The 16,466-nt window shown below is 48.3% G+C and overlaps 1 protein-coding gene across 1 annotated transcript in view; it reads left to right on the top strand.

Moving 5' to 3' along the window:
* The window catches only part of FOCAD (focadhesin), a 154,675-nt gene that overhangs the window by 38,757 nt on the left and 99,452 nt on the right, over positions 1-16,466 (top strand). Inside the window, exons 9-10 of the mRNA XM_066604331.1 lie at positions 2,581-2,668; positions 5,755-5,951. Of these exons, the coding sequence (XP_066460428.1) occupies positions 2,581-2,668; positions 5,755-5,951 (285 nt within the window). The remainder of the gene's footprint in view (positions 1-2,580; positions 2,669-5,754; positions 5,952-16,466) is intronic.

The following is a 16,466-nucleotide window of genomic DNA, read 5'->3' as shown; positions in this document are numbered from 1 at the left end:
TAAAATAGGAAAAGTAAAGGGATCGCAACATCAATATTCAATTCTATGCGTGAAAAACTGTGCAAAAATCTGCAATACATAAGGGAGTTCTTTTCTCAGAGACCATAAAGCCTAGGGAAATGATTTGTATACTAAGGGGAATCGACCGCACCCCTCTGTGTATATACTAAGGAGAATCGACCTCACTTCTATGTGTATATACTGAGGAGAATCAACCTCGCCTCTATATGTATATACTGAGGAGAATCTACCTCACCTCTATGTGTATATACTGAGGAGAATCAACCTCGCCTCTATGTGTACATACTGAGGAGAATCTACCTCACCTCTATGTGTATATACTGAGGAGAATCAACCTCGCCTCTATATGTATATACTGAGGAGAATCAACCTCACCTCTATATGTATATACTGAGGAGAATCAACCTCGCCTCTGTGTGTATATACTGAGGAGAATCAACCTCACCTCTATGTGTATATGCTGAGGAGAATCAACCTCGCCTCTATATGTATATACTGAGGAGAATCAACCTCACCTCTATATGTATATACTGAGGAGAATCAACCTCGCCTCTGTGTGTATATACTGAGGAGAATCAACCTCACCTCTATGTGTATATGCTGAGGAGAATCAACCTCACCTCTATGTGTATATACTGAGGCGAATCAACCTCGCCTCTATGTTTGTATGCTGAGGAGACTCGACCTCACCTCTGTGTGTATATACTGAGGAGAATCGACCTCACCTCTGTGTGTATATACTGAGGAGAATCTCCCTCACCTCTATGTGTATATACTGAGGAGAATCTCCCTCACCTCTATGTGTATATACTGAGGAGAATCTCCCTCACCTCTATGTGTATATACTGAGGAGAATCTCCCTCACCTCTATGTGTATATACTGAGGAGAATCTCCCTCACCTCTATGTGTATATACTGAGGAGAATCTCCCTCACCTCTATGTGTATATACTGAGGAGAATCTCCCTCACCTCTATGTGTATATACTGAGGAGAATCTCCCTCACCTCTATGTGTATATACTGAGGAGAATCTCCCTCACCTCTATGTGTATATACTGAGGAGAATCTCCCTCACCTCTATGTGTATATACTGAGGAGAATCTCCCTCACCTCTATGTGTATATACTGAGGAGAATCTCCCTCACCTCTATGTGTATATACTGAGGAGAATCTCCCTCACCTCTATGTGTATATACTGAGGAGAATCTCCCTCACCTCTATGTGTATATAGTGAGGAGAATCTCCCTCACCTCTATGTGTATATACTGAGGAGAATCTCCCTCACCTCTATGTGTATATACTGAGGAGAATCTCCCTCACCTCTATGTGTATATACTGAGGAGAATCTCCCTCACCTCTATGTGCATATACTGAGGAGAATCTCCCTCACCTCTATGTGCATATACTGAGGAGAATCTCCCTCACCTCTATGTGTATATACTGAGGAGAATCTCCCTCACCTCTATGTGTATATACTGAGGAGAATCTCCCTCACCTCTATGTGTATATACTGAGGAGAATCTCCCTCACCTCTATGTGTATATACTGAGGAGAATCTCCCTCACCTCTATGTGTATATACTGAGGAGAATCTCCCTCACCTCTGTGTGTTTATAGTGAGGAGAATCGACCTCACCTCTCTGTGTATATACTGAGGAGAATCAACCTCACCTCTATGTGTATATACTGAGGAGAAACGATCTCACCTTTATGTATATCTACTAAGGAGAATCGACCTCACCTCTCTGTGTATATACTGAGGAGAATCGACCTCACCTCTCTGTGTATATACTGAGGAGAATCTAATTGACCTCTGTGTGTATATACTGAGGATAATCTAACTGATCTCTATGTACATACACTGAAAGCTATAAAGTATATAAGGAAGCAGCCATGGACTGCAGGAAGGGAGCATGCCTTTAAGGCTAAGAAGGGGCTGCAATCTCAAGTCTGGGGGTAAATTTGAATAAAAAGGGGCGTTACCTTTAAGGGTAAAAAGTGAGGAGACTGGGAAGGGGTGACTCATTATGCAGAGGGACATCAGTACATGCAGTCTGTGGAGAATCTCTATTTGTATAGATATTTTTTTCTCCGTTTCCTCTGAAGTAGCAACGGCTTCATAAAATTTTGTGTGAGTAACAGGTAAACACTTGAACGAAATTAACCTGTACTGGGTATATCAGCTGAAGTATGAAACAAGATTAGTATGCACGGCCCTGCCAGGTAATTGATTCTCGAACACTAACCAGTGTAGTTGAATATTCATTCTTTGCTTCCCAATAATAATTACATGAAGTGGACAACTGCTCGACAACCAGGTCGGTCCGTGGACCTGCTTTTTAGCGCTCAACAATAGACACCTTGCAAAGTCACAATTTTGTATTTGCAGTCTACAGAGTCCTATAGAACATGTAGAACAAGTATAACAGGTACACAGCCCAGAACACTAGTAGATTTGTTGTTACAGTTTATTTGCTCTCCTGAAAACTTTACAAAATTATCTAAACTGGTTTTGGCAATTAACTCTTCAAATAACTTTATTTTTCTCACTCATTTTCAGAACTTCCCTATAGAGCAGATTCTGACTGGACTTAGCTTGTTGTTACTGCAGTCTCCAGGCAACCATCATAAACAAATTCTAAATTTAGGTAAGTATGGAACTTTTTTTTTTACTTTTCAAAAGATGTGCAATTACTGCTTGTACTAAATCTCATAAGATATCCATGATACAACCGCACTAGACAGTAATCGGAACAGGACATGTCACCAGAATCTCTCAGCACTGCAGCTGAAGGCTTGAATCTGTAATCAAAAACTGTCATATCTTAGCATAAAAGTTAAATTGCAAACTTAAGGGCCTTTAGCTTTGTTCTTTTAGGTCACCTTAACCCTTTGCAATCCAATTTTGGATTCAGGGTTTCCTAGGGGCCTTTCTCTTTCTGCCATTATACAATGGCGCCATCTGCTGGCTAGAGCCAGTACTGCGGTATGGGACATGCTAGAGAGGCCCCCAAAAACAGAGCGGCCAGTAATATAGAGTAAGAATACCCTGCCGGACGTCTTCCGACATTTAAGCTGTACAGCCTTCAATCAGAATGTCTTCAGACATCAGACAGTGGATTGGAAAGGGTTAATAGGGGATGTAAAGCTGACGTTTTCTAAAGCTAACTTGTCAGCTTTGTTAAGGCCCATTTAGACACAATAATTATCGCTCAAAAGATGCCTTTTGAGCGACTTTTGAGTGATAATCGTTGTTATTTACAGCGCAAGATGATCGCTCAAACCTTGAGCGATCACCTTGCGCTCTGAGCGGAGGATGCAAAAGACAAGCGGGGCCGCTTGTCTACTGCATCTAGCTGTTCCAAGCTCGGAGCGCCTGGCTGTTATACAGCCAAGCGCTCCGAGTGGAGGATGTAGAAGACAAGCTGAGTGGCCCCACTTGTCTTTTGCATCCAGCTGTTCTCTGCTCAGAGCGCCCGGCTGTTATACAGCCCAGCGCTACGAGCGGGGTATGGAGAACGGAGCTAAATCGCTCTGTTCTTCATACCCAGCCTGTCATCAGGGAGCGGGATACAGCTGAAACAATAGTATCAGCTGTATCCCGCTGTGAACTCCTGATATATCTGATCATTGTCTTTCAGCATGCTGAAAGACAACGATCAGCAACGGCTTAATGCAAACTAATGATTATCACTCAAAAGATGGCTTTTGAGCGAGTTTTGAGCGATAATCGTTGTCTAAATGGTCCTTTATGCAGACTGAGATAGAGACAGCGGAAGGCTGGAGGTTTAATGACAGCTCTATTATAATGTTTGAGGTCTAGATAACAGTATACACCCAGATAAAGGCTAATTTAAACACAATGAGAATCACTCAAAAGTCGCTCAAAAGAATCTTTTGAGCGATTCTCGCTCTGTCTAAATGCAGGGACATCGTACTGTTTTCGTGCACGAATCGCTGCTTATAGCTGAATTCTAGCTTGCTAGAATTGAGCGATCAGCTTTTATCAGCCGGCTGCACTGATTCTCTCTGCCTGTGTACTGCTGTGAATTCACAGTGGGGCACGGGCTGTAAGCACAGAGAACACTACAGCTGTTTGCATATGCAAAGCAACTTTATTGTTCTATTAGCGGCTGCAGCTGTGTCCCGCTATGGCTGCATATTCTATAGTAACTAATTAGCTACTATGAAGTATGCAAAGATGATCGCTCAAAACTGTCACTCAGACTATCGTTTGAGCGATCATCTGTCAGTGTAAATGGGGCTTAAAGGGGTTGTCCCGCGGCAGCAAGTGGGTCTATACACTTCTGTATGGCCATATTAATGCACTTTGTAATGTACATTGTGCATTAATTATGAGCCATACAGATGTTATAAAAAGTTTTATACTTACCTGCTCCGTTGCTAGCGTCCTCGTTCCCATGGAGCCGACTAATTTTCGCCCTCCGATGGCCAAATTAGCCGCGCTTGCGCAGTCCGGGTCTTCTGCTCTCTTCAATGGAGCCGCTCGTGCAGAATGCCGGCTCCGTGTAGCTCCGCCCCGTCACGTGCCGATTCCAGCCAATCAGGAGGCTGGAATCGGCAATGGACCGCACAGAAGAGCTGCGGTCCACGGAGGGAGCAGACCCCGGCGGCCATCTTCAGCAGGTAAGTATGAAGACGCCGGACCGCCGGGATTCAGGTAAGCGCTGAGCGGTTTGTTTTTTTAACCCCTGCATCGGGGTTGTCTCGCGCCGAACGGGGGGGGGGTTAAAAAAAAAACCGTTTCGGCGCGGGACAACCCCTTTAAGACTCTGTATGCATCTCCCCTGTTGAGCTGTGTTTAGACTGAACGATTATCATTTTAGAAAATTGTCCAAACAAGCGAAACTTTCCAAAGGCCATTGACGTGAGTAAGAAAGGGTACAAGAAGAAACAATACCCTTCCTGACCCATGTCTGTAGGCCTCTCGTTAGCCAAGCCAGAAACCTACTGCTCACTAATGAGGGGCAATCATCCTGAAACAGTTTGTCTGTACATGGTTATCTTTTCCTTTTGGAGAAGATTCTGACTCACAATTCCCAGTCATTTTACAAAGCCTGTTGGTAGATCTGATATTGACTTGCAGGAATGCTGCCTTCCACTAGGTGGCACTGTAGATGCAATATTCCATCTTTGCATTTGCATATTTCCCAGAGAAGCATGCATGGCCTTATAAGTATCCTTACACCCTACAGATGCTCTCCCCAAGGAGAAACGATATCCTTCCTGAGCATTAACTCGATTCATTCCTAGTGTACATAAAGCACATATTCTCCTGTACTATCTATACACATAATACAGGAAGGGTGTGTTTCCAATATGGCCGCCCCCTGATAAGCTACAACATTTAAAGAACAATACATTCTTTATTTTCTAAGGACTCAAAACCAAATTGAAATATATGATACCTTCCCTTTAGGCTTTTTGCAACAAAGTATTGCATTATTCACTTCTTTGACCCTTTATTGGACAACCAGTCGGAAAAAAGTCGGGTGGTGACAAATTGTGACCGACAGTTCCATAGCTCTACTGCCTATTGTTTAGTGATTAGCGGGATCCCATAGATTGGACATTGATGGAATATCCTGGCAGTAGCCATCGGTGTTTGACCTTGGCAGACCTCTTCAATGTTACAAGCAGTACAACGCTCTTCAGCAGCTCCACTTGAGAGAAGGATTCTGGGTTATTTCACATACTCTCTTGTTTTCCACAGTTCTAAAGATTTTGCTGTTACCTGACGGAAGCAAAGCTCCAGCCATTGCTCAGGTGTTGGTTATGCCATTATTACATGTGTTATCAACAGCAGCGTTGGGAGACTGTTTCAACAGGACGGAGAGAGGAATATCATTACAGCAATTGGCACTAACCGTTTTGGAGAAGATACGAGATGCAGATAACAAGGAGAACATGGTAATTTAGATACATCTCTATGGTGGTCCCAGCTTGTCTGATAGTAATTGTGTTCTACTTTGACACATTTTACAAGGAGTTTGCAAGTGGCTGCAAGGCTCGGCTCACACTGGCCTCGTGGCAGAATCTACGAAGGATCTGTTATGGTTTGTGTAATCTGACGGATTCTTTTCTGTTGGTTAGACTATTGCAGCATGACTGTAAAACTGCAACAGAAACCTGGGGAAAATGAAATACCCCATGAATAGAACCTAACTTGTACACATGTGCGTTCTATCCTGGAACTTTGCATTCAGTTAGTGCCACATCGATTTCAAAAGTTTTTTTATTAATTTTCAATAAAGAAGTTACAAATACAACATCGTGTAACATTAAGATGATGATGTCATAGAAAGTGTTGCTACTAACTCTTGCAGCAGGAGTCGGCTGTATATTACACTCACCTGCAGTGACAAGGATTAGAAATCCCTCCAATCCCAGCTGCTTACCTCCTATGCATAATTGGTAGCATGACACCTGTAATCACCTGTCCTATAAATGTATTTTGTTTATCCTGCATCGTGAATGATCTAATTCTGTAGTTTTTTTTAAATACGTTTTTTTTAATTCATCCCCTTCACACAATAAAAAAAAGAATAAAAGTTAACCATTGTCTGATCGCAGAATAGTACCAGTAAATACTATAACTAGTCCTGTAAAAACCCTTATTAGGCTTTGTTGATGGGGAAAAACAATGTTCTCGGTGACAACAGAATATTTTAGAAGTGTTTTTATTCTGCAAATGTAGTAAAACAAAAAAAAAAAAACTATATTAACCCTTTCCAATCCAATTTGTATCCTGGTTTTTCTTGGGGGCTTACTCTTTTTCTGCCATTATACAACATCGCTATCTGCTGGCTTAAGCCAGTACTGCATGAGGTGACACATTGGATAGGCTCCGACAGCAGAGGAGAGGCTGGCAATATACAGTAATAGAACCCTGATGGACGTCTTCCAACATCAGAGCTGTACAGCCTTTAATCATAATGTCTTTAGACGTCAGACAGTGGATTGCAAAGGGTTAAATTTGCTTTCCCTATCATTGTAATGACTGACCCATAGAACAAGGTTAATGTCACTGCATGGCAAATATCATAAAGACAAAGAGTGACAGAATTATAGTTTTTTTTACATTTTCCCCTCTCTTCCTATAAAAGAAAATATGAATAAAAACTTTTCAGTTCATCATATGCATTCCAAAACTGTGCCTTTTAAGGGCTCATTCACACGGGCGTAGACTATTTTCGGTCGGCTGTATCACGGCCACAGCGCGGCCGAAAATCTTGCGAACAGATGCACAACTCTCCCGTTTGTGCGCCAGTTAATACGGCCTGGTCCGGGGAGTATACAACGAGCCCGGAATACCGTCGGGCAGGGGGAGACAGTTTAGTTGTCCATGGGCGGATCGGATTCCACATGCGGGAACCCAAAGCGGATTCCGACCCTGCCCGTGGCAGTAGACACTGCAGGTTCTCTACTTACCCGTCCGGGTCTTCTGCGGATCTTTATTTTCTCCTTGGAGGATGTGTGCGGGCGTGCCAGCTGCAGATGCGCAGTGAAGATTTTTTTTTTTTTTAAACTCCTACTTTTCCACGAGGTCCATGGCCCGTCTGCAATTAAATTACGGACGGGCCACGGATCAGATGGCTTCCACTGACTTTAATAGAAGCTGTCCGTGCGGGATCCGAAGGAAATAGAGCAGGGGTGTCAAACTCATTTTCACCGAGGGCCACATCTGGCTTATAGTGACCTTCAAAGGGCCGATTGTAAGACAGTACAGTAAGGGCTCGTTCACACAAGCGTATCTGCGCACATAATATGCAGTGAATAGAAGCCATTGATTTCAATGAGTTCATTCACATGATGTATATTTTCACAAAGCATGACCTATTTTGTTACATACTACGCACCTCAGTAGGTCACTGAAGTGAATAGGCCACACAAATATGTGGTGAATGCGCAGGGAACATATGTATACACTGCATATTTGTGCACCATCTCAGTGGGCCCATCTGCATTCTTTTTTTCGTGAAAAAATATGCAGGCATAAGCGATTTTCGATTGCGCAAATACGCAGTGTATTTGTGCGACCGATATACAATTACACCCGTGGAAACGAGCCCTAACAGCGAGCCCCACAGTGGCCTCAGTAGTAATAGCAAGCCCCACAGTGGCCCCAGTAGTAATAGCGAGCCCCACAGTGGCCCCAGTAGTAATAGCGAGCCCCACCGTGGCCCCAGTAGTAATAGCGACCCCCACAGTAATATATACCCCCTCACTAGTAATAACCCCTCAGCAACATCATCCCCAGGAGCAATAACATTAACTCCACCCCCCCCCCCAGCAGCAGTAATATTACCCCCCCCCAGCAGCAGTAATATTACCCCCCCCAGCAGCAGTAATATTACCCCCCCCCCAGCAGCAGTAATATTACCCCCCCAGCAGCAGTAATATTACCCCCCCCCCCAGCAGCAGTGATATGAACCCCCCCCCACAGCAGCACCAATATTAACCCCCCCCAGCAGCACCAATATTAACCCCCCCCAGCAGCACCAATATTAACCCCCCCCAGCAGCACCAATATTAACCCCCCCCCAGCAGCACCAATATTAACCCCCCCCAGCAGCACCAATATTAACCCCCCCCCAGCAGCACCAATATTAACCCCCCCCCCAGCAGCACCAATATTAACCCCCCCCCAGCAGCACCAATATTAACACCCCCCCCCCAGCAGCACCAATATTAACACCCCCCCAGCAGCACCAATATTAACCCCCCCCAGCAGCACCAATATTAACCCCCCCCCAGCAGCACCAGTATTAACCCCCCCCCAGCAGCACCAGTATTAACCCCCCCCCCCAGCAGCACCAATATTAACACCCCCCCCAGCAGCACCAATATTAACACCCCCCCCAGCAGCACCAATATTAACACCCCCCCCAGCAGCACCAATATTAACACCCCCCCAGCTGCACCAATATTAACCCCCTCCAGCAGCACCAATATTCACTCCCTCCAGCAGCACCAATATTCACTCCCTCCAGCAGCACCAATATTAACTCCCTCCAGCAGCACCAATATTAACTCCCTCCAGCAGCACCAATATTAACTCCCTCCAGCAGCACCAATATTAACTCCCTCCAGCAGCACCAATATTAACTTCCTCCAGCAGCACCAATATTAACTCCCTCCAGCAGCACCAATATTAACACCCCCCCAGCAGCACCAATATTAACACCCCCCCAGCAGCACCAATATTAACACCCCCCAGCAGCACCAATATTAACCCCCCCCCCAGCAGCAGCAGTATTAACCCCCCCCCCAGCAGCACCAGTATTAACCCCCCCCCCAGCAGCACCAATATTAACCCCCCCCCCCCAGCAGCACCAATATTAACCCCCCCCCCAGCAGCACCAATATTAACACCCCCCCCAGCAGCACCAATATTAACACCCCCCCAGCAGCACCAATATTCACTCCCTCCAGCAGCACCAATATTAACTCCCTCCAGCAGCACCAATATTAACTCCCTCCAGCAGCACCAATATTAACTCCCTCCAGCAGCACCAATATTAACTCCCTCCAGCAGCACCAATATTAACTCCCTCCAGCAGCACCAATATTAACTCCCTCCAGCAGCACCAATATTAACTCCCTCCAGCAGCATCAATATTAACTCCCTCCAGCAGCACCAATATTAACTCCCTCCAGCAGCACCAATATTAACTCCCTCCAGCAGCACCAATATTAACCCCCTCCAGCAGCACCAATATTAACCCCCTCCAGCAGCACCAATATTAACCCCCTCCAGCAGCACCAATATTAACCCCCTCCAGCAGCACCAATATTAACCCCCTCCAGCAGCACCAATATTAACCCCCTCCAGCAGCACCAATATTAACCGCCTCCAGCAGCACCAATATTAACCGCCTCCAGCAGCACCAATATTAACCGCCTCCAGCAGCACCAATATTAACCGCCTCCAGCAGCACCAATATAAACCCCCTCCCGCAGCACCAATATCAACCCCCTCCCGCAGCACCAATATCAACCCCCTCCCTCAGCAGTAATATTAACCCCCCTAACCCTTATACTTACCTCCTCCTTGCAGTCAGCGCCGCTCCCCCTCTGCTCACGATGATCCCGGTACACACTCTGACGTCAGTGTGTAGCCCGGCACGCTTCCTCCCTGAATCCTCTCCTGCGGAAGTGAAGAGCAGGGGACCCGGGGAGGAGGATCCCGGCTGCACATTGACGTCAGTGTGCGCCGGGAACAGCGGTAATAGCGCGATTACCAGCGGGGAGCTGCGGCACCCCAGCTGGTAATCGCTTCAGTGGTAAGCGGTGTCGGCACCCCGCTGGCCACATAACACGAGGCAGCGGGCCTTGTGTTTGACACATGTGAAATAGAGCATGCTTTAATTAAGCTGCAGATGCACATGTCTCCCTACGGGCAGCTTGAGTTGCAGCTCGGCCACAATTCGAATCCGCCAGAGGACATTGGGCCTGATGCATAGTGGAGTGCTGCCTCTCTGTACACTGGTTGTAGGTATTTAGACATACTTTAGTGACTGCTGTTTTTGTGGTGTGCATTGGGCAGTGCACAATTCAAGTGGAAGATACCATAGGGGCAATTCTCTGTAGAGCATAAAATATTAGCGCAGGTACTCTTGTTATACCTTTTTCTCCAAAACCACAGAATCTCTGAATGGGTTAAAGCAGACCTGGGCAAAGCACGGCCCGCGGGCCACATCCGGCCCGCTGAATAGCTCGGACCGGCCCGCAAAGAGTGTCCTGGTGACTCACCAATGAGTCCGGTGTCAGCAACGGGAAGCAGCGAAACTAAGGCCTCATGTCCACGGGGAAAATCGGGCCCGCTACGGATTCTACATGTAGAATCTGCAGCGGGTCCCTCCTGCCCCGCGGACATGAGCGCTGAAAATACAAATAAATGACAATAAACTCACCTCCCATCCGCTCCGTTTCTTCTCTTCGCGGCGGCGTCATCTTCTCTCGTCGCGGCCGGATCTTCATTCTTCGGCTCGGCGGATGTGCACGATGACGTCGGTGACGTGCCCCGCGCATGTGCCGGGCCGAAGCAAAATGATCCGGCCGCGGCTGAGAGAGGATGGCGCGGCGCCGAAGAGAAGAACCGGAGCGGGTAAGTAAAATGTGATTTTTGTGTCCCGCGGATCCGGACGGCTTCCATAGGCTTCAATAGAAGCCCGCGGGAGCCGTCCCCGCGGGAGACCCGCATGAAAATGGAGCATGGTCCAGATTTTTTCATGCTCCATTTTTTTTAAAATCACTTTTATTGACGATCCGCGGGTATTTATCAACCCGCGGGTGGTCAATGCATCCCTATGGGGTGCGGATCCGTGCGCGGGAGAAGAGTTAAAATCCGCTGCGGATTTTAATTCTTCTTTTCCCCGTGGACATGAGCCCTAAGTGATGCCACTGTAACTTCTGAGTGGAGATGGGAGTGCTCCTTACCGCTTCCCTCTCCATTGGCAGACACGGGGGCCGCGCCGTAAAACGGGGTGAAACACCGGGTGTTCACCGCGCCGTATTACAGCGCCATTCATTTTCAATGGCGGCCGTATTCTGGCCGCAAATCGGGCGGCTGGAATACGGCCCCATTAAGGCAATGTGCATGGAGCCTTCGTATGTTGGTCTGGCCCTCTAAAACCATTCCAATTTCTCATGTGGCCCCATGGGAAAATTAATTGCCCACCCCTGGGTTAAAGAATAGCCTATCTTCCTGATGTTCGATTCCCTTTTAAAGGCAGAAATGTTACCATAACCATAAAGGTGATTTCCCTGAAGAATGCATTCCTAGTGTGCGCGGTATGAACGTGTAAACCGTGAAAAGTGATGGGCGGGATGAATTGCTCAAAAACCGCGATGTTTACAAGAAAATAATGGCGAGATGAATATGCCGGCCGCTGCGGGACTTGATAGATGGCTCCGGTGCAAACTGTTAGCTCAGGTTCAGTTTCTTTGTTTGAGAAGTAATTATGGTCACATTTGTCATGATGATGAAGAACAGAAGCGTACTGATGTGTTTGTGAAAAATGGGATATTGTTCTGTTTTCAGCAAATGATGTTGATTAGGTTAGATGTAGTATTGATGGCTCTCTTAGGTCTGCATGATATAGGGGATTGTTTGTGGTGTTAGATGGGTTCAAAATGTGCTAATAATCAAACAAGCGAAAGTGAACGATAATTGTTTGGTCTAAACGCGGGCCAACGATGATCTTTCATTTTTCGCTCGGCTATTTTCTGCAGGCATCAAAAAAGCATCGTCGGCTCGTTCACTTATCGTGGGGCGTAAACCGCGCTCGTTCGGTCCCTCACTTATACAGCGAATGGGGAAGGCTCAATGATTCTCGTCTGAACGACCCAACGATGTATCTGCCCGTGTAAACAGGCTGCACGAGAGCGGACGAGCTGACGGTGACGTCACTCACTGGCTCGACCCTTACTGTACACTCCCCCTAACTACTGTGCTGTGTTTTCCAGAAACTCTCACCCTGACCGTTGTCGGACCCCTTTGTTTTGAAATCAGTGCAGTAACCTAACATCCATACAAAGTCACTTAAAATGACCCCTGTGGTCATGTCACATGATGACAGTCGGCTGCATATCTACCATCGGCACACAATTTTGCACAAACATTATTTCATTGATTGGCGTGTGGAGAGTTTACTCATTTTTATCAAACATGTAGAAGTTTGGCCACTATTAAAGTGCGGTAGTCAAAGAGGTTGCCCCACAATTTATTTTTTTTTAAAGCAAATGGCCATGTTATAAAATAAGGAAATAAACCGTACTCTCCTCTCATCTTCCCCCGGAAAAAGCGTCAGTGGGTCCTGCAACGATGCCGGTCTCTGTTGACCGTAGAAGTCACATGACTGCTGCAGCCAGTCAGATCCTGCAGCATAACCACCCATTTGGCTGGCATCAGTGCTCACATCCTGGGCGTCATGATGCCAGACGTTCCAACAGGTGACGCCGTGGCCTCTGATTTGGCTGAAGCAGTCACATGACTTCCGCTATCAGCAGAGACCGGTATCATTGTGGGACCCGCTGCAGCATTTCCCGGGGAGAGAAGAGAGGGGAGTATGATTTGTTTTGTTGGTTTAGAACACCTTAAAAAAAAGTTAAAATTTTAGCTTTGACTGACAAAATGTAGATTGTACTTGAAGAGAACGAACAGAAGAAATATATAAAAGGCCCTAAGTGTACTTGAAATAAATAAAACTTACTGAGTTAGCAGTGCGGAGGTAGGTTATTAAGCCTTTTTCACATCGGGGGAGAGTGATTTCACTAGGAGTGTATGTGTTTTTTATATCAGTTTTTCTTGCGTGTTTGCGTTTTTTGAGTGCCAAGTGAGTTTCATTACTTTTCACATATGTGTGTGTGTGTGGGGGGGGGGGGGGGGCTGTCCAATGGTTGTAATTTAAAGTCCCATTCAAGTAAATAGGTGAATGAAGGAAAAAACAACTTGGACTTGGATGGGTGATACTGGTGCTTCAAAACACAGCAGGATAGGAGCTGCTGCCATTTTTTTTTTTTCTTTCATCGCCCATGAAAATCATTATTAGTGATGCTATGATTTTAGAATCCGCATAGTTTTTTTAAAAATGCTGCAGAATCGGTGCTGGAATTTTCCATTGCACTTGCAGGAGATTTTAGGAATCCCCTCATGGCTGGTGCTGTAAAAGGCTGCGGAGTTTCTCTAGCAGAATCTGCTGTAGACGTTCCACAGCATTTATGCCGTGTGAGGGGCCGCCGTAAATGTAAATAATATTTCTCGCTCGTGTCATTGGGGTACACAGCAAAGACCGTGGGATATAGCTTCTGCCACTAGGAGGCGACACTAAGCACAAAAAAGTTAGCTCCGCCCTCTGGCTATATCCCTCCTGCCGACAGCAGGCTAATCAGTTTTTAGCTTAGTGTCTCGTAGGAGGACGGTCGTGCCCGTTAGGGCTGCTTTAAGGGCCAGGGTTAGACGGAGAGGCAGGACGCTCCCCATCAAACCCGAACGGAGAGGAGGGCAAACAACCTCGGGTTTGTCCAGGTTGCTTCTTGCCTGGCCCGCCTCAGAAGAAAAGGTGGCACATCCGGATCATATATATCTGCATGTGGCCCGCCAGCGAGAGCCCCCCATGTTTGGTGCAGAGGTCCGCATCCCCTTCCCATGGGCAGGCGATGTTATAGGGGTAGGCTGCTGGAACTGGGGAGCCACTTTTTCTTCCAGTAAGCACGCAGGAGGTAAGTATGCGCTTGCGACATCCCCCCCCTCTCCCTCCCCCCTTCCTGGCTCTCCCAGTATGTCGCTTTTTGCACGCGTACCTTGTGGGCTGCAGCGAGGCGCAGGGATTGGCGCAGGCGGACAGACTCCTTTTCGTCGGGAGCAGTATACGCTATGCATGGCTGCGGCAGCGGAGGGCGGGGTGGGGGTGGGCAGGTGAGTTCACCGTGGAGGTATGGGCTCACCTGATATTCAGGGCGCTGGTTCCAGGCACAAGCCGGCGGGGGGGGGGGGGGGGGGCGTGGCCTCGCGGGCATGGTACTTCAGGGCAACAGCTTTCAGTATGCCTTGGCCTTCTGGCTCCCTGCAGGGGCTCCCAGCAGGAGTTCCTGCGATGAGGGGGCTCAATGGAGAGGGCTGCACTGCAGCCACGGGCGCGGCAACGGCGGAATCGGAGGGGGCGTGGCCTCGCCGTGTGGCCACGCCCCACGCGACGGGGCGTGGCCTCATCGGCAATGCACACCGCCCCTGCCCCTCCCCCCTTCCTCCCTCAGCACAGGTGAAGGGGGATGACATCAGAGAAGCAGCCTATTGGGGACAGCGCGCCAGGGCTTAAAAACCGCCCTGCTGCTCCACTCCTTGCTGCCCTTTTCTGCTCAGCTTATAAGCTGTACAGCTCAAGCTCCAGGAAAGAAAGCCATTCAGCACCTGCAGTCTCCCAACCCAGCGGCTCCCTGGACCTCTTCAGGCCTCGGCAAGGGCCTGGGTAAGCTCTGCCTGGCGGCTAGCTCCCCACTTTCGCTGCGTATCCCTCCTGCCGGCGGTTGGCATAGCAGAGGATAGCTCGCAGTTTTCTTTGCCCGGTGAAATCCCAGCACCATGTCCGACCCCAGAGCCCTGGAGGCTGGACCAGGGACAGCAAGAGTAACGCACTTTGCTTGCTCGCGCTGTAACCTAAAGTTCGCATGCGGACAGGCTGAGCCCTTTTGTAGAGATTGTCCCCCTGCGAAACAGGCGGCTGTGCAGGGCACCCATCCCCCCATTCAGCCCCCAGCTGTGGCCGAGCCGGAGTGGGCCCGCTCCTTGTCACTGGCGGTGTCTGACCTCTCTCGGGCATCTGGCGCAATTTTGGAAAGATTAGCGCAGAACGCCTCCAGTCCGCGTGAGGAGCGCGGCCGTAGACGAAAACGGGTCAGGCCTTCGGACTCCCGGCGGCCCTCCCGGTCACCATCCTCCTCGTCACTTTTGCGCTCTTCTAGTACTAGGTCGCGGCGCTTGTTGGCAGAGGATGTTTCGGACGAGGAATGGTCTGAATCCTCCTCAGGCTCTGTCGTGGAGGAGGATCAGGTCCCAAAATTTTCGGCAATGGTGGAGAGCTTGGTGGTTGCGGTGCGTGACACTTTTCAGCTCACTGAACAGGAACCACAGGCATCTGGGATATCGTTTTCTTTCAGGCAGCCTAGACGCTCTCCAAAAACCTTTCCTCCTCATGAGGACTTTGACAAGGTCCTATCTAAGGAGTGGAAGGCACCGAATAAGCATCTTTCCAAGATGGGTTACTTGGACGGGAAATACCCCTTTCCACAGGACTTAGTCGAGAAGTGGTCGGTCCCACCGCTAGTGGATCCACCCATTTCGCGCCTGGCTAAGCATACCGTGCTACCCACGGCAGAGTCCTCCTCCCTCAGCGATCCCAAGGATCGAGGAGTCGAGGCCTTGGCAAAGACCGTTTTTGAGGCGGCAGGGTCAGCTTTTAGGCCTGTGTTTGCCTCGTCCTGGGTCAGTAAGGCTGTTACTGACTGGGCAAAGCGGTTACGGGAAGGAATCCTCGAAGGGGCGTCAACCGAGGATCTGGTGGGCATTACACGCCAGATTGAACAAGCAGGCATGTTTCTCTGTGAGGCCTCTATGGATACAGCCAGGCTGGCGGCCCGAGCCTCCGCGGCATCGGTGGCGACTCGTCGGACCCTATGGTTAAATTCGTGGGATGCGGATGCTTCCTCCAAGGGGTCGTTAATCAGTATGCCCTTTGTAGGATCTCGTCTTTTCGGCGCCAAGCTAGACGAGCTCATCTCAGAGGCTACAGGTGGAAAGAGCTCACTTTTGCCACAGAACCGTCCAAAGCGGTCATCTCCGCAGCACAGACGTTTCCGTTCCTATCGCCGGATGAGTCCTCATAGGGTGGAGAGAGAGGGTCCACAGGAGCGGGAACAAAGGAA

Source organism: Eleutherodactylus coqui, chromosome 5 (assembly GCF_035609145.1).
Source record: "Eleutherodactylus coqui strain aEleCoq1 chromosome 5, aEleCoq1.hap1, whole genome shotgun sequence".
NCBI lineage: Eukaryota > Metazoa > Chordata > Amphibia > Anura > Eleutherodactylidae > Eleutherodactylus > Eleutherodactylus coqui.
Note: the sequence above shows the minus strand (reverse complement) of the source record. Positions and strands in the feature narration are given on the sequence as shown.